This window comes from Alligator mississippiensis, chromosome 3, assembly GCF_030867095.1.
Source record: "Alligator mississippiensis isolate rAllMis1 chromosome 3, rAllMis1, whole genome shotgun sequence".
Classification (NCBI taxonomy): domain Eukaryota; kingdom Metazoa; phylum Chordata; order Crocodylia; family Alligatoridae; genus Alligator; species Alligator mississippiensis.
This window is the reverse complement of record NC_081826.1, coordinates 36,453,684-36,472,084: the sequence shown is the minus strand read 5'-3', so window position 1 is coordinate 36,472,084 and position 18,401 is coordinate 36,453,684. Positions and strand designations below refer to the sequence as shown.

General features: G+C 44.5%; 1 protein-coding gene and 1 long non-coding RNA gene across 7 annotated transcripts in view; one reads left to right on the top strand and one right to left on the bottom strand.

The window, feature by feature from the left end:
- Positions 1–5,731: 5,731 nt before the first annotated feature.
- LOC132249248 (uncharacterized) lies at positions 5,732–6,899 on the bottom strand. The gene is made up of 2 exons (XR_009460647.1): positions 6,807–6,899; positions 5,732–6,272 (listed from the first exon to the last, which is right to left on the bottom strand). It is a non-coding gene; the product is annotated as an uncharacterized LOC132249248 (long non-coding RNA).
- The window catches only part of RIMS2 (regulating synaptic membrane exocytosis 2), a 933,811-nt gene continuing 921,795 nt past the window's right edge, over positions 6,386–18,401 (top strand). For all 6 annotated transcript variants that reach the window (XM_059723819.1, XM_059723822.1, XM_059723820.1 and 3 more), the window contains exon 1: positions 6,386–6,898. In XM_059723819.1, coding sequence (XP_059579802.1) covers positions 6,747–6,898 — 152 coding nt within the window. In that variant the 5' untranslated portion in view covers positions 6,386–6,746. The remainder of the gene's footprint in view (positions 6,899–18,401) is intronic.

The following is an 18,401-nucleotide window of genomic DNA, read 5'->3' as shown; positions in this document are numbered from 1 at the left end:
GTGGGGGCAGCACAGCTGGCCTCGTCCCCCACACTTAGTCCCCTGTGTCCTCACCACCATGTCGCTGGGCTGCCTTCTGTCAGAACACTTCTTCGCACTCTGATTGGCTGTTTGTCAGCCAATCAGAGCATGGATAAAGCATTACAGACAAACTTAGGCTTTTATAATATTATAGAATTATTATATTAGCCTCTGATTTGAATATCTTCTGAATATGAACAGTGTGTTTGATTGATAAAAATTGTCAATCATTTCACAGTTATTAAGGCAAGAGATATATTTAGATGTCAGAAGTCAAGCAGAAGGCAGGGTAGATTTGCACTTTATAGACTAACCAAAGTTACTGAGGTACCCAAAGGTTTGGGACAAATTTCATGAATTAGTGTAGTAGGAATACTATAGGCAGTTAGAACGGAAAGATCTTGCATATTATTGATATGTTTCTTGAAACTGAATGAGTGAAACCCTAAATTTTTAAAAACAAAATCCATGATTCACTGGCTAATGTCTGTCAGAATCAAGGGATTCACCTATTGTACAATTATTCGGAAATAAATTAGTTATGGAAATCAAACATTTACAGCTAGATTGTTAGGAAACGCATGATTAAATCCTGTAATTATGCAGCAGTAGTAAGTACAATATCTTCACTTGTTTAATTTTAAGTAAGTATAATGCAATGGTTATACTATATTGTCTTTGGGTAGGTGCAGAAGTTACATTTACATCCACCTAACTAGGGTTAGGTTGATCTATATACTGATCTGTGCAGACATTTGGGGAGGTTAAATCAGGCAAAAAAATTCATGGGCTTGATCTAAATTAGTTCACCTGAGGAGGCGTACTGAATTCAATCTGGCATGGGTGAGCCTGATCTAGTAAATGTTGGCACATGTTTGGAACATAGCCCCAGGGGCTGGGAAAGTCCAGCCGTTTGGCCTAGCCCTGGGACTATGCTCTTCCTAGGTTCATGGCCCTGACCTATTTTTAGCCCCCCAGTCCCTCCACCACCTGGAAGGACAGTTCCCTGTGGACCCGCTAGTTTCTTCCCACCCTCCCCCCACCCCAGAGTACTTGCACTGGGTTCCTAGTGTGGCTCCTAGTGCGGCAAATGTCTACACATGCTACTCCCAATCTACGAGTAAAGTAAGCCACATGATCATAGACCAGTGCAGCAACTGTCTGCACATACCCTTTGTGTACCTTGGGCTGCTATGTATTATAATAATGAGTAGTATTCTTATAAAATATAACTTTAATGGCATAAAATACTTATTAATGGGGAGAAAAGAAGAAATAGAAAGATGCAAGAACTTCTTCAGTAAGAAAAAAATTAATTTCTATCCCAGTAATTTTTACTTCTCATAATGAGTGGGACATTTATAATGTCTAGCTTCTTGTTCCACCAAAATTAAAGTTGATTTTAGTTGCTTTTTAAAAAAAGATTATCATTTGAGTTCAGTACTGAAGCAGCACACTCAATTCCATTAATGACTTCTAAAGCTGACACCATATAAATTAAATGTGGAAAATAATAATAAGTCCCTGATCTTGCAAAGCCTCCAAAAAGTCACAAAAAAGACCACCAATAAGGCTTAAGGTTTAGATGTATTCTAAATCCAAGACAGAAATAAAGGAAACTTTTGCCAAAAGTACAGAATATCACCTATGTAGGGGGAAAGGCTTTTAAATTATTGCTTTGGATGTTTGGGAGCCCGTGAAATTTGGCTAGACAGAAAAGTACAGTGTAATCTGCCAAGGTGCCCTCCTCTTTTCTGCAGCCCAAGAAGAGGGCTGAATATGGGGAAGGACCAATTTTTAAAGGGGCAAAAGGCTTTTTTTTTTCCTTTGCTTTCCCAGACAAGCCTCCCCGTCTCTGAAGCTGGGGAAAAGGCATTTCATCCAGAACTGATCTTTAGATATTAGGTGTTGAGAGGAGGGATGTCTGTAGGTTAGTGAATCTTGTAGCAAATGCTTCCACTAAAAGTAAATGGAATTGGTCAATCAGTCAATTAAATAATTGAGTCTTTTGATACTGACTCAGTGTAGTGGACTAGATTTCAGGATAAATATAAGTATCAAATAATTATGGACATCAATTTACTCTTTCTTATTCATGAATATCCAGTGGTCTGCACATCACTCAGGAAAGAACCAGCTTCTTGGAATGGAAGGAAAATCAAACATATTGTAATTTAAATCCCTTTAACTGAAACAAAATGGAAAGTATCGTTTACTTTTTGTCATTTTACTTGCTTTGCTTATTTTGAATGGAGGAGACCCTGAAAGGCTGCATCAATCAAGTAGTGGTATTACTTTTGTGGTGCTTAGAGAAGGAACTACACATTTCAAATTGCTGCAGTGCAAGGCTTTGCGTTTCCTGGTGCAGGATTTTGAGGGTTGTACTTTGAAGCCTCCAGGAATGGTTTTATTGAATTATTAGCAAATTGCCCATCAAGAATGATGAGGGGCAGGGAGGGGTGGGTGGGGATGGAGACCCATGTCAGGCCCCACACCCCCTCAGCTGCTCCGGGTCCAGCCCGGCTCTATTCCCCCTGTTTGCTGCTCCGGGTCTGGCCCCGCTGTACCCTCCCTGCCGCTCCACCCCTCCCTGACTGCTCCGGGTCAAGCCCTGCTCTACTCCCCCGTGCCCTCCCCACTGCTGCTCTGCATCCACCTGGCTCATGTCCACCTCCCTCTCTACTGCTTCCCGCCTACCACTTCCCGCTCCCTGCCGGCTGTTCTGGGGGGCATCGGGGCCAGGCAGCAGGGGGTGCTGCCACCACGATCCTCTCCCTTCACCCTCAGGCAGGGAGATGTGGGGAAGTCTTGCTGCTCGGGCAGCCAGGGCATGTTTGCTGCAACCACAAACTTCCCTGGCAGCAGCTCAAACTTGGACCCTCACAGCCCAGGCCATGCAGCCAATCACTGCCCACTGTCTCTGTGGCACATGTGCAGTTGCTCAAAAGTGTTACGGACAGACAGACACACAGACAGACGAAGCCTTTTTTTATATTAGAATGTTGTTTCTTTAGTGTATGACTGATTTGATCCATCAAGAGCCTGACTATATTCAATCAAGAGTGTAAGAGTGTCTTTCTCCACTTGGTCCCCCAATAGAGACTTTAAAGCTCTTTTCATACCAGACATGAAAAGAGGTTTTGTCAAATGGATATTGGAAAAATAAGGGGAAGAACCAGAAAAAGTAGAATTCTGTGTATGTGAAATTTAAAAATCTGTATTGAACTCCATCTTTTTAAGGAAGAATTGAACATAGAATTCGTATGGAATCATTGGAATGGAAGGATCCTCATGAGATCATATAATCCAGCTCTGCATTAAGGTAGTTTCAAGATACTCATTTCCTTAATTGAATGACTGACCCATTCTATTTGCTCTTTGTTGAAGCATTTGCTACAAGGTAGGAAACAGAAACAAACTCATTTAATGAGACCTCTATCGAAGGAGACTCTATGAGGGTTTGTAACACCAAGTTGAAACACTGCTGTTTCCCTTGGAACTACTCTTGTGCCACAGTACTGAAATAATTAGATACCAGTATGAAGATGTAGAAGAAGGCTGATATGAAAAAAAGCTTTGGTTAAATACCTTCCAGTGTGTACATGAGTAAAAAATTAGGTAACTGGAGCTTTGTCCTTTCTGGAGGTTGCCCAAAGAAATTAGAAGATGTTTCTGATACATAAGAGAAGTGAGAGGATAGTGCTGCAAGTGAATAAATCTAACCAAACGAATGGAAGGATTAAAAAAATGGAGACTAGATTTTTAAAAAATATTGAGCATCCAGACCACTTGTTATAGTAAAAAGAAGTCGTATGTGCTTAAAAGGGAGGAACTTTGAAAATCAAGCCTAAATTTATAGAAGCTTCATTAATGAAGGAATTACTGATATAGTTTCTCTTAAAAGTTAGTTCCATAATTGCTAACACCAAGTCACGTATGTTGTTTAGTTGGTTCATTGAGGACTACTTCTGATGCAATTAGTTTGGACTGTTTGGGGGGACAAGTTTGGCTTTGATCATACTTTCAATAGTAAGTTCAGGTAAGATTTCTATATAAATAACAGCATGGAAGAAAATTTTATGCAAGGTGGCATGGACCCAAATAGATGAAGTGTTGGGAAAAGAGAAAACAATGTGCCTGAATCAAGGTAGAATTTTGGGAGGGTAAAAAGATCATGGGGAGTTTTCTTCAGTAAGTTATAGTATATTTTTTGCTCTGAATTTTGCTTCTCTTACAGAGTAAATAACTGGGTAGGGTAATGGGGAATTGGGCTCCAATCTCTGATTTAATTTATTTATAAATTACAATTTCACTGGCATAGGATAATAAAGGAAAAAGCTCTTGAAATTCTACACTTATGTTTAGAATAATGTAAGTAATTTACGGATAATGTCAACATGCCAATGATTTTCATCACAAAGCCATTCATTATACACCCAGACATTTCAGTTGTTTGTACTCAGAAGAAATTCCAGTATGGTAAGGTGAGTAATGGACATAACCTTAAAACTACATTGTAGTGATGTCATGCAATACCTAATTATGATTTAGGCAGTTTTACCATTTGTAGACTTACATTACTTTTTTTTTAAAGACACATTAGCACTAAAAAACCCTTTTTATCACAAAAGAATGGCAAAAAGACTTGCTGGAAGAATTTCCAGGTGCTAGTTTATATCATAATAGCTGAATGGTCCAGTTACTTCAAGGTCTAGCTCACTATATCAGGTTTACCATATGGTCTGCATACCTTCAGAACACTAGCCCTTGTTCTCTCAAAGGAGTGACATGCATGGATGCTAGTGGCATTTTTTTGGTTAGTAATTCTGCACATTATTTTTCCAGAAGGAATGAATTCAGGGGCAGGAGTAGGAGTAATGGCCTTAAACTGCAGCAGAGGAAATTTAGGTTGGAGATTAGGAGTAACCTTCTGAATGTAAGGGTGGTCACGTGTTGGAACAGGCTACCAAGAGATGTGTAATGTCCATCCCTGGAAACTTTCAAGAGCAGGTGAGAGAGACCCTTGCCTGGGATGGGTTAGCCAGGGCTGATCCTGACTGCAGCAGGGGGCTGCAATAGAGTACCTCATGAGGTACCTTCCAGCCTGATTTTCCTATGATACCTTTGGCTACTTAAAGATGAAACATCAACCTTATCATCAACCTTCATCATGGAGTATCATAGATAGCAGTCTTCTGAATTAGAGGTGGCTGCTGGCCCATTTTGTGAGCAAACCACAGGGGTGGCAGCTGTTTTTGTGGGATTTAAGCAGATGGAAGGGGAGCTGGGGTGTAGACAGTAGTCTTGGGTATCTATACACATACAGTTGTCTACTCCGACATGCCAGAGATTAATCAAGTGAGTTGAGGCACCTGGAGCTGTATCGCATGCATTAGGGCAGAGAAAATGGCAGTGGTGCACTTTTGAACTAAAATAGTTTAGTTCAAAAGTGGGCTGCTGCCACTTTCTCAGCCCTAACAGGCATTTTGCTGTTTGTAAAAATGCATGTGCTGCAGTGCTGGGTGCTTTTAAAAGTTACATATTGCGATTTTAGGCAGTCTCCACCACAAAGCACCAAATTGTAGGGCAAGATTTTTTTTTTTTTTAGTTAAGTTCTTTAACTTAAGCTTCCCAGGGTTATAGTGGAACATAAATACAAGTTTGTAGTAGTAATAAAGCCAACCAGAAACAGTTCCTGTCACACATCTGGTGAAAGAACATGGGTTTTTTATTAGACGTAATGAAAACCGAGACACAGACTAAAGCTGGCCCTTTCCTGGTTGCCACAGGCTGCGGCTAGGGGCTACCTTGGCCATCTTCCTTCTTCACGTGGGACTGAGGGGGAGCAGAGGAGGCCACAAAGACTCCCGAGCGACCTCGCCCTCTTGGGGGGACAAGGGCTCGCGCGTGAGCCCCCCTCCCCCTCCCTCATGACTGGTTTCCGCGCCCGCAGGTCTCCCGAGCCCCCCCCCGGGCCGGGCCCGGCGGCCCCTGCCTGTTGCTCCGGGCGGGAGCTGCTGGGAGGCGGGACAGTCGAAGCGAGGAGGAGTACAGGGCAGTCCCGTCCCGTCCGTCCCGTCCCGTCGCCCTCGGGCGGCACCTGTTGCAGCCGCGGGCGGGCGGGCGGGCGGGCCCGCGCACCTGTTGGCAGCGGGGGAAGCCCCGGCTGGGTCCCCGCGGCGCGCTCGCGGCGCTTGGCTCCTCCTCGTCCCTCCTCGCGTGATTTTTATCGCGTCCATTTTTGTGCGCGTCTAAATAAATAAATAAATAAACCAGTCAGTCCTCTCCCTCTCCCTCTCCCCCGCCCCGCTCCGCCCCGCCCCGCCCAGCAGCACCCGGCAGGCGGCGGCGGCGGCAGCTCGGGCCCGGCGGAGGATGCGGAGCCCGCGGCCGTGACCCCCGCGCCGCCCGCCCGCCGGCCCGCGCGCCATGCGATGGCTTAGGCGGATCGCGCCCCCCCACGCGAGCAGCGGAGCGAGGCGGTCGCAGGCGGCTGGCGGCAGCGGCGGCGGCGGGGAGGGATGAGGCGGCTCCGGCTGGCGGCGGCTGGGACCGGCGCTCGCCCGCACGGGTTTGCAGCCGCTCCGCGCCCGCGGGCGCCCCGGCCCCGGCCCCCGCCCCCGCCCGCCCGCGCCTGCCGCCTGCGCTGACCGCGCCCGCCCCAGCCCCAGCCCCAGCCCCGCGCCGGCTCCGTCCCCGGGCAGCAGGCGGCGGCGCTGCCCAACATGTCGGCTCCGGCCGGGCCCCGGGGCGGCCCCGCTCCGCCGCCGCCCGACATGCCGGACCTGAGCCACCTCACGGAGGAGGAGCGGAAGATCATCCTGGCCGTCATGGACCGGCAGAAGAAGGAGGAGGAGAAGGAGCAGTCCGTGCTCAAGTAAGGCGCGGCGGGGGCTGGCGGGGACGGGAGGCTGGAGGCGGCGGCGGGGCCCAGCGCCCAATATGGCGGCAGGGGCAGGGGCCCGGCGGGCCCGGGCGGAGACGCGCTGCCGGGGCCTAGGCTGGAGCCGTCTCCGGGCGGCTTCGCCGCGGCCGCCATCTTCCCCCAGCGCCGCGGCTGCCGCCCGCCCCGGCCCGCTGCTCCCCCGGCCCGGCCCGGCCCGGCCCGGCCCGGGTTCAGCACCAGGGAGCTGTCCGCGCCGCGCCGCGCCAGCCTGCCCGGGTCGGGGAATGAGGCGCCTCGGGAGTGTGAGGGGACCTCGGGGCACTGTCCTGTCCTGTCCTGTCCTGTCAGGAGTGAGAGCTAAACCAAGCGGGCTAATCCTGCCTCGGCCCCGTCCCTGCCCCGCACTCTTCCTCCCTCAGGATCCGGAGGGGAAAGTCACCACCTGAGTCTGTAGCTGAGATGGATGGATGGGAGCGTGTGTGTGTGTGTGTGTGTGTGTGTGTGTGTGTGTGTGTCTGTCGGGGGCTTTGTTTCCCTGCCAGCCTGGTCACAGAAACGAACCACCAGTTCCTCAGGGGGGAAGGAGTCCTTTCCTGAAACCCTGGACAGTATCGGGCTGGTTCACACTGCTTTTGCTTGGTCAACGTTTCCAAGCGTGCTGCTGCGACTCGGGCACGAGACTTCCAGCTGCACATCTCAGATTTCCACTTCAGGTCGAAATAATCCAAAAGAATCCACCACATCAAATCATTTGCAGTTATACACTTGATTACTATGCCAGTGATCGCGATTCATTTTGTTTGCATTTCTGAATGTACGTCCACACGAGTTTTTGCTTAAAAAAACCCCAAAAAACCCCAACCCACCCATTAGCAATGAATTAAAGTTCAGAATATTCAGCCTAGATATGGCTGCGAGAGCACCGTTGTAGCATTTTACTGACAACTCTGTTTTGGAGTTTATAATGCTTGATTTTTAAATTGTGTTTGCAGTAAGCATATAAAAATATAACCAATTATAGTGCACACTTCTTATAGTAATGCTAAGTTGTTGATGTCTGTTTTAACTGTGATTGTAATACGCAGGAGTAACAAGTTACCTAAAAGTTTAGAAATAAGGTTGTTATAAGGGTAGAAGTTCATAAAATATCATTGATGTATACGTTTTACAGACAGGAGTATTTCCCAGCACATTAAGAAATGGAAGGGGAAGCAAACTTGTGTCAGATGGTTGAAGTTCAAAGGTTACAAATAAAAACAGGGATTCTAATACTTTTTAAAAGGTGTTTGCTCTGTTTTATTATATGACAATGCTTTCAGCACAGAAAGAAGTTTACTAGGGAAAGGAATACGTGGTGTTGCAAAATAAAGACAGACTAGTGGTGTCAAGCCCTTCGTTAGAACTTGGATATATATAAACCCTACATTTCACGGGATTTTGTTTCTCATTCTTTCATGCTTAGTCTCCTCTGGTTGCAACAAGATATACCATAATGTATTCTGGAAGGCATATGCTGGAGCAACTTTTGAAAATATTGCTCCCAATGAGAAAGAAATGCTTTAATAGGAGTTTACAGGATCTTGAGAAGAGATACAGTGTCAGGTAAAAAAGTTTCCTATTGAAGTTAAAAGCATGTTTCTCTGAATAAGAAATGAAAGGTTGTATCAGTCTATTTAATGGGAAATACATAGGAGAATAAAAACTATGCTGGAAACTTTGAACAGACACTTGGGGAGTTGTTGTGATAACATCCCTTCTGGGGAGCAGAAAGGGACAAGGATAGATTTCCTGTAAACTTTGTGGAATTTATGAGGGTTAAACCACAGTATGAATGGTTAGCCCTTCAACAGTGCTTTCCCCCTCTGTTCTGGTTTGGTTCTTATACAGAATTTATATTATTATGGTATTTGAACAGCTTTCCAAATACATTAGGTAATGTGATTATTACCGGTCAGGCAGATTTTTCTTTTATTCCTTCTCCTTTCTCTCCCTGGTAGAAAAGACACATGTGGATTATTAAAAAGTGTATTTATATGATTGCCTTCTCTGTGCATGCTCTACTGGTTTTAAAGGAATATAGGTAGAAGGTACAGAGTTGGAAACTGAAGCAGCTTATGCTGGCCAGGTCAGTGTGAACTACTGGGTTTATAAGGAGCAGATGACATGTAAAGTGTCTGTTTACTAAATAAACTACCTCCTTCTGGTTAGCTCTGACTCCAAAGTGTACACAGCTGTAGTCATCCAGTGTTCCCATGGAGGAGCTTCCATAGTTTTGAAGGGGGAGGAAAGGTAGGATACTGTGTCACTTTGAGTCTCTCAAAGTTTTGGGACCGTAAGTAACATGTCTTCTGTTTTTTCCCCCCATCCTTCATTTAAGTAGTAGAAATGTTGATATGATTTAAGAGTTGCTGGAGTTGACCCATACATCTGATATTATGTTATTGGCTCACACTGTTGTGTGTGTTATTTTGAATCAATTAGAGATTCAATAAATTTAAGATACCTTGCTTGTGCTGATTTGTTTGTGAACCTAAAAGTTATTGTAATATATATTGTTGTGATTTTTCAGTAATGAAGTCTGTCTTAGCCAAACATTACTGTATTGTCCATTGGACCAGTTTTTAAAATCTAGAATGCTGCTTTTTAAAAAAAAAATGTTTCTTTCAAAAAATATTGGGAGTTAATAAGTTATTTGAATGAAAGAGAAGTGAATGTAGTGTGGTAAGAGTGTATATTTATAATAAAGTTACTTATAATAAAGTATTTTTTGAGTAAGTTGAGCCTATACCTGTATTTGATTTGTTGTAGCAGAGCTCATTTGAAGGGAGTGCTTTTTTGGGTAGTAGGATGGCAACTTTATTGTGTGACAGAGTTGGGATTAGCTTATGTTATACAGATCTGCTTGCCTACTTGCAATTTCACTAGCGGCTGGTAGCTACCTTGGGTATTTTTATAGCTTTTTATAGCTATAAAATCAGTAAAAATGCTATTTTTTGTAAAACCAACAGAAACAGCTAGAAACATGTATGTTTGAATTTTTTAGGGTTGTTTAATGATCTTGTTTAGCTATGAAACTGCAGTTGGCCTGCTATTCATTTGATGCAATGTGGGCTGTGACATGATTACGGGATTGAAAGAGGAGATAGATTTGTATGGCACACTGGGCAAGTAATATCACTTTTACAGCCATGGTTTTGGATGAAGTAAAGTGAGTGCCAAGGTGATCTAAGGAATTTTTGGTAGGAAAGATCAATGGCAGGAATAAAGACAAATAAACTGACTTTGGAGAAGTAGGGGGAAAATAGTCAGGATTTAATGTTAAGGGATAGGAATCAAATTACATGCAGGTTGCTAGCCAGAGAGTTTTAATCATTATCTGCTGATATTGAGCAAGTTACATAAACTCTGTATGAGCTACTCAGTAGTATAATTAAGGGGGGAGGGTGACTGTGATGAGCACAAAAATAGTAGCTGCTGCGCTGTTGGCCTGTCTCTGGAAATACTACAGTGTAAAATATGACTGACATTTGTAAGTCTCACAAGAACATTGTGGAGATTGAGGCACATCTAATCACCGCTTTTTGGAAAACACTAAGTGTGTGTAGAAATGGGATTTTGTTGGGTAAAGGTAGGGAGTGATGATTTTTTTTTTCCCCTCCAAAGTGTAAATGTGTGTATGGGGTAGAGTGGAGGGGCAAAGTCCCTATGACTCTATTGTTATCTCCTGAGTACACGGTGCAGGATGGAACAGATGGTTGTTATGCTTCTTTCTGTTTGCTTATGCTGTGAAACATATGCATATGGTAAAGATTACTCTAAAAGCAGTGGCTTGAAATATTGGAAAATAGGGGTAGTAGAAGAAATAATAGATTTTGAGGAAGGACACGAAGCTCCTTTTTTCCCCCTGTCTGGTCTTTGCATCTCAAAAAGGATATCATAGGATTAGAAAAGGTGCAGAGAAGGGCTTTGATGACATGTCAGGGATTATGGAGTCAGTATGCAGTAGTGGCAGTGCAGAGTTGTGCCCCGCTGCTGTGGCTGGGGCATGGTGTTGTGCCCCACATTGGCAGCACTTACATGTTGCCTATGCACAAGGGCAACCAAGATGATCACCAGGGATCCTTTGTTTTATTTTTTTAAATCCCAAATTCTCTGATTTAAAAAAAAATCCCCAAACCCTAAAATCTGTATTTTTCTATGATTGAAATGAAGTGCTACTATACATATAGGTATCAGTTGAACACAATGTTTTATTGATATATTTACAAATTTAAAGCTATTTTGAAGCCTACCAGTGCCTCAACCATGGTAATAAAATAAAATAAATAAAAAAAATACCTATATATTTTGGTATTTGATTTTCAGTTTTTTTATCATGGAAAATCAAAGCTCCCCCTGCCCCCTTTTGCTCACCAGGTTGTGGGTCCAGCTGCAGCTGATCTTTTGATATAAATGCCTGAGATCACTGTTAAGGTTTTGCATTAGAGAGCAAAAATGCCATTACACTAAGGGTTATATACCTCTCTTGGCACCTTTTGGAGACTTTGTAAGAAAAAGCCTCATAGAGCATTGGAGTGCCGCATCCCCAGTGTCGCAGGCAATATGAATGTGCAAAGGAACATGTGATCTCTTCCCTTTATCATCTAGTTTCCATGATATTGGGATTTGGGGGCAGATTCAGTGCACCCTGCAAGCAAACACGCTGCCAGTCCACACAGCAGTTGTGGGTTAGGATGCTAGGAAAGTAGTGGCAGGGGTGCTCAGGGCTAGGGCTGGGGCTGGTATGCAAAACTTGCAGGATATCAGATGTGAGCTGTGTGCGTGTTTGGGGGGAGGAAACTCTTGTGTGTGTGTTTTTGGGGTCTGTGTGTGAGGCAGGGGCCCTGAGAAGTATGTGTAGGGGGGAGGGCAGGGGGAGTGGGATGGGGCAGGGGGCCCTGAGGGAGTGTGTACGGGGCCTGGAGTGAGTGGGTGGAGGGGAGAGGCCTCTAAAGGAGGATGGGGGATAGGGCCCCCTGAGAGTAGTATGGGGGAGCAGGGCCCCCCCTGAGAGGAGGCAGTGGCCCCTGAGGGAGGGGGCAGGGGCCCCTGAGGGTGGGGACATGGGGGGCCCTGAGTGAGGTGTGGGGGCTGGGACCCCTGAGGGAAGAGTAGGGGGAAGGGCAGGGGCCCCAGAGGGGCACAGCTGGGTTCTGGGCATCTATTTCATAGGGTAGTGGCTGTGTTTGGGGGCCTGAGGGTGCTCCTGATCTGCCAGCAATCAGCTAACTGGAAGTACATTCAGGCTCAAGCTGTGAAATGCTCGCAGTCTGCTGATCCTCAAGCCCCCAGGTGCTCCCACTACCAATCATTAGCTCATCATTGGCCAACTCCAGGGACTGCGCAGTAAGTGACTCAAACAGGCCCATGGTTCCCACGAAGCAACTGACAATCAGCTGGTTGTCAGGCAGCTTGCCAGTGCAGGGGGAGCCCAGGGGCTGTGGGGGGCCCAGGCTGATCAGCCCCTTGCGTGGGGGGGCAGGGTGGGGTAGGGCTTGTGCCTGCTGGCCACTGCCACCTGCGCTAGGGGCTTGGGCAGGGCACTGCTGAGTTGGGCCTTGGGCATTAAAACCTGGCCCCAACCCTGGCCTTCAATGTGGTGATCACCTGGTGCTACAGCACCCAGGGTGCAGCAGTGCTGGGTCCCGGTGTGGGGATGCTGCCTGGGTTCTCCCATGCCGGCTTGACAGTGCCTGTGGACCCCTCCCTGTTCTTCCAGCCCCCACCCACACATTCCTGCCCTGCCATGCTTTGCCCTACCCTGCCCCCCATCTCTCCAAAGGCACCCCCTCCCCCCCAGCCCTGGTAGTGTTGCCTGCACCTCCCTGACCTGCCCCTACCCACCCTGCTGGCTTGCCTCACAGGCTCCTCTCCCAGCCCTGATGGTGTAACTTGCACCCCCCTGCCCTACCCCCTTCCACCCTGCTGGCTTGCCCCACAGCCCACCCACCTCAGCCCTGGCAGCGTGACCCACACCCAACCCACAGGAGCCCCCCCCCCCCCCAAGCCTGCTGGTGCCTCTCATTCCCCACTTGCAACCCCCTGGGCCCAACAGCCTTGCTGGAGGGGGCCTCCAGCTCTGCCCCCCTATACCACAAGCCCTACTTACCCCAAGGCTGCAAGAGGGAAAGTGAGTCTGAGCCAGCCCTGGCTGACTCTAATTCTCAGGCTTTGCCCCTGCCCCTGCCCCCTCTCTCTCCCTCTACCCCTTGGGACATGGCTTAGGACATCCTCTGCTCTTTGCAAGCAGGTCTTGCAGGCTGGAATTCTGCCAGCCTGCAGAGACCTGCTTGCAAAAGGGGAAACCCATGGTTTTCCACTTCAAAGGGGAAAATCCGCAATCTTCTCCTTTTTCAAGGAGATTTTCTATGTTTTTCTATGTTTTCCACAGAAATGGAAAACCTAGATTCCTGATGATCAGAAATATGGAGCAGCTGCCATATCTGGAGAGATTTTAGTTTGGAAAGGAGAAAGCTGATTGGGGCGGGGGGGGGGCGGATATGATAGAGATCTGTAAGATTATGAAGGCTGTGGACAAAGTGAACAGGAAACTGTTATTCACAAAGTCCCAGAATCCTAGACCTGGAGGGGCAGCTGCTGGAATTAGCAGAAGACAGGTTTACAACAAGTGAAAATACTTCTTTACACAGTGCACAATTAATCTGTGGAACTCATTACCATAAGAGATTGTAGAGGCGCAGGAGTACAGCTAGGTTCAAAAAGGGACTAGGCAAATTTATGGATGACAGATCCATTAATAGATCTTGATCCAATGGAGTATAGTCAAAATTGTATCCTTTGGCATCTCTAAACCAAAGATGGTGGATACTAGGGAAGATAATGAAGAGGTGCTAGATCACTCCAGATCAGTAATTTTCAACCAGGTGCCACAGCAACCCAGAGTGCCTTGAGATCCTTTTAAGGGTGTTACAGGGTATCATGCAGTTTTAGCACTGTTAGATATGCAGACCGGATTCAAAAGAGAAACCCAGTGATTTCTAATAGGAATCCCTATTATTAAATGCATTCTGACCTGTTGTGGTGTTTCTTAGTCCTTTGGACAAGAAGAATTACTCTATTATCTTTCTGTAGACAAAAATGGACTGAAAACTAAGAGCTGATATTCCCTGAGAGATACCTTGAGTCTAGGGGCGGAGCCAGGAGTTGGCAAGGGGGGGGGTGCAGCAGCCACCTGTGCCCTAGGGGTAGCTGTCCCCCGTATCCACCTTCCTCCCTCTCACTTACTGGTGTGGACAGACTATGCCATAGGAGCCTCTGAGCACTTTTAAAAAGTCCTCAATCATGTAAGAATCATTCCCCAGTTCCCTTCTGTGTTCAAAGGAACATACCCTCTCCTCCCCCAGTCCTGCCTGCCTCTACTGCTTTCCTTGTGGTCCGGGGGGTGAAGGAAACTTCAAAGCCACTCCTGTCCACTGCATCCAGGCAGCAGCGGGACTAGGCTCAGCTGGGGACAGCAGCAGCAGTGGCAATGACCTGGTAGGGGTTTTCCCCTCCTTGCACCTGTTCCTAAGGAATCCACTGCCCATTACTGCTATTGCTGTTCTTGGCTGGGCCCCGCCCCCATGCAGCCCAGCTGGAGCAAACAGAAGTGGCTTTGACGCTTCCCTCACCTTTGGGACCATGGGGCAGGCAGGGGAGGGGACATGCCTTTGAACATGGAGGTGAAGGTAGAGGGGATTCTTATGTGCTTTGGGGACTTCAAAAAAGTCCCCAAAGGTTCCCATGGTCTGGTACTGCTTGAAAGGGGGTTGCACAGTGCCACTACACACACCTTCTTGGTCTGCCCCTACATGAGTCTATCGAGGGGTGTCTTGAGTGTAAAAAGTTTGGAACCACTCTTCTAGATGTATCCTGTAATACTCTCCTTTTACACAGTCCACTATTCCTACAGTCAGAAACAGGACTTGGCTAGGTGGACCATTGGTCTGACCCAGTATGGCACTTCTTATGTTCTTAGATAATGTTCTTTTCTCTTTTATGGGGGTATAGATATTGTGTAGGAGGGGGCAGGAAAGGACAATGCCTCAGGCTGCCGGTTGCTTGAGGACTGTCTAACTGTCAAAGGATTCCTTTTATGTAAAAATGATTACAGATCCCTATCAAGTGCACTCTGACTCCCACAACAGGATAACATAGGGCATGGCTTGCCCTCTTGTTCCCCTCTCCACAATAGAGTGGCTCCCTCAAAATTTTGCCCTACTTCTATGAAAACCTATATATACCATTGGTCTTCCCAAAGAACTGTTTTCTTTTTTTTTCCCACTTGTTGGTGCCTCAGTGTCTTTTCCTCCTATTTGCCCGGCCTCGCTTATTTTTCCCTTCATTTTAACAATTTTTAATGTCTCACTTGCCTCTCCAATCTCTCCTATTAGTCTTTAGCGCTCTTCTTATCTTAAGTATTTAGATATTTTCATACTGTTAAGATGTTTGCCTGGATGTTACAGTTAGCCAAGTTTGCTCAGCTAGAAGATCATGTATTTTGTCTGTTCAGTAAAGTATCTAGCATGCTTTTGGGTACTGTATAGAAAAGCATAGTAGTAGTATTTTCTTGTCAATTAAGCAGAATGTGTTTGGAAACGAAGTAGACTAAAATTAATGCTGCTTATTACAGGTATACTGATGTAACTGTTTAATAGATGGTGGAATACCAGGGAAATTCTAGAGGACCTAAAAAGTACGAATGTTGTGCCAGTTTTTAGAAAGGGTTAGCAGCATAAATGAGTAGCAGTAATCGGTTTATTTGCCAAGTTCTGGACAAAATAATGGAAAAGCTGCTCTGGGTTTCAGTTAATAAGGAATGAAAGGATACAAACCTAATGAATTTCAGCCAATATAGTTTTACAAAAAATAAGTCTTGTCAACCAAATTTTATTTGAAATAAAAAAAAAATTGATTTCATTCTTAATAGAGCCAAAATACTTCTACAAGCCAGGAATGCAGACCACACCGGCATACTAGGGAATTTATATCTTGGAAAGCAGTGACTCTGAAGAGGATTTAGGGGTCATTGTAGACAAGCAGTTAAGCACAAGCTTCTGGTGTGATGCTATGTTAAAAAGGGGTTATATGATTGATCCCTGGCTCACGGGAGTAGAGAGCAGAAGTTCCAGGAAGCATTTTTTACGTCTGCACTGGTGTGACTGATTCTGTCAGATTGTATCCTGTTCTAGTGTGTGTGCATAAAAAAGAATATTGTAAAATCAAAGGGGCTATAGAAAGAATCCACAAAATGATGCAAGAGTAAGATAAAATGCTTTCTAGTAAGAGACCTAAAGATTTCAATCTGATTAGTTTATAAAAAAGAAGACTGATGGATAATTACAGTGTATAAGGGCCACCATGAGAAGAAACCACTGTATTTAAAGGCATTTTATCGTAGTGAAGAAAGGCATAGCATGAACCAATGGCTAAAAGCTGAAGCCAGACAAATTCAAATGAGAAATGACATTGAGAGGATTAATCATTGGAGCAAACTATCAAAGGAAATAGTAGATTCTCTATCTCTCGATAGCTCTGAATTGAGAGAGGATGCTTTGCTGGAAGATATTTTTTATTTAAATGCAAATCATGTTTTAATCAAACCTATGTTATTTGAGTCAGTAAATTCAGTGGCATGAGATGCACAGGACATCAGGCTAAATGATCTGATCATCAAGCCTGGCTTCATACAATGTACTGTGAGTCCCTGAGTTAAATTATTTTAAAGCATAGAAAAACTGAAAGATTGAACTAAAGCCTAGTGACAATACATATTGTCAATTCTCACTTATACAGAACAAATAGATAATTACAAAATTGTCAAACTTCTGATTTGATTTAAAATATGTATTTTTCCTGAAAACAACTTTTGATGTATTTACAGTGAGTTCTTTTTTACTTTCCATAATGAGAGGAAAAAAACTAATAAAAGGGCTTTAACTTTGAAATTTAAGCCAATGGGTCTACTCATGCAAATTTATTAATGTGCATAAGCACCTTTAAAGCAGACATGAGAATTCCCTTGGGAGTTTTTTCAAGCTGAATGCTGTATCTTCCACCTCTCTTCCATCCTCACTGTGCCTGAGCCAAGTCACAAAGGAATGAAGGTTCTTTAATACGTTAGCTGGCTTACCTTTTCAGGAAGGATTTTTTGTCTTTCTCTCCTTCCCTCTTGTCCAACAGCTGCTGTGATGGCAGGGGGTAGGAAAATGAAAAAAAAAAAGAAAAAATAGAACACAAGCAATAAGCAGTTATTTTGGATCTTTTCTCTCTGTGTCTCTGTGGAGAGCTTTCAACCTAGATTACTCCTCATGAGTGGGTCCTCCTTTGGAAAGGATACAACCACCCTCAGCCCATTAAATTAAAATTATTACAAGAATAATTTAATCTCTTAGTATTTTTTCAAACTTCATCAATTCCATCTCGCATACACTATTAAAGTCTTGGTGAATTGGAAGGTTGCTGGTTGCTTATTTTTGATAATATGCTGTGGCTTCTTACTATTGCTGTTTGCTTTAAGGTGGAACAAGCTGAGCAGACTAAACTGAAAATGTTGAAAAATTTAAAACAAGGCAGGAGGGTGTAAAAATGTTAATGTAAAAATGTAGGAGATTAAGAGAACACGTACACACTATATTATAGTGGGTTTTGGCTGGGTTTTTTTTCTGTCGTCACTGAAGTGGAAGCAACTTTTTTTTGCTGTTTTTTTTTTTTTTTAATTTTTTGACTGGGATCAAAAGCTGCTACTGTCATGTTTTACTGGCTCAGGAATAATCTTAGTAGCATCTACAGTTTATGAACACACAGTCTGCCAATAGACATGCAGCAGAGTTGTAATCCTTTAGTTTTATATTGCTTTTGACATCTTGGGGGAAGTTCATAGAATGTTTTTAAACTTTGAGTTTTAACTTTTTTATTCAGTTTGTTCTGATATATCCCATTAATTCCAGCAGAGTTTAGTAAGAATTGAAGTTCTGCTTCAGAGGAATCCAAACACATTTTCTATATAAACATGCAAAAACATTTTATGTCTGCATGATTTCAACTATTAATAGAGTCTCTTAAAATTTAGAGAGTTCAGGAATAGCCTTTACACTTAAAAGAAAGGAAAACCTGTGATGATAATTCTAACTATCCTTGGACACATGGCTCTTGTCTTCCTGAGAAATTGCTTAAGTACTGTCAGGTAAATGATTCAGTAGTAATTAACATGAATATTTTTACACTCATCGTTTTTATATAGTATTTTGTTTTATTATTGGATGACCTGGCTCTATTTGTACAGAAAATATTTGACTAGTCATACAACAGTGTATTTCAGGTATTTATTATATTAAGGCTTTCGTTTAGATACAACATACCTATAAATACACATATGAAAAGAAGATAGTGTCATTTTAAGCATTTGTGGGACAACAAAGATTTTGACTTTAACCGGAAACATGGTTTTGGTTAC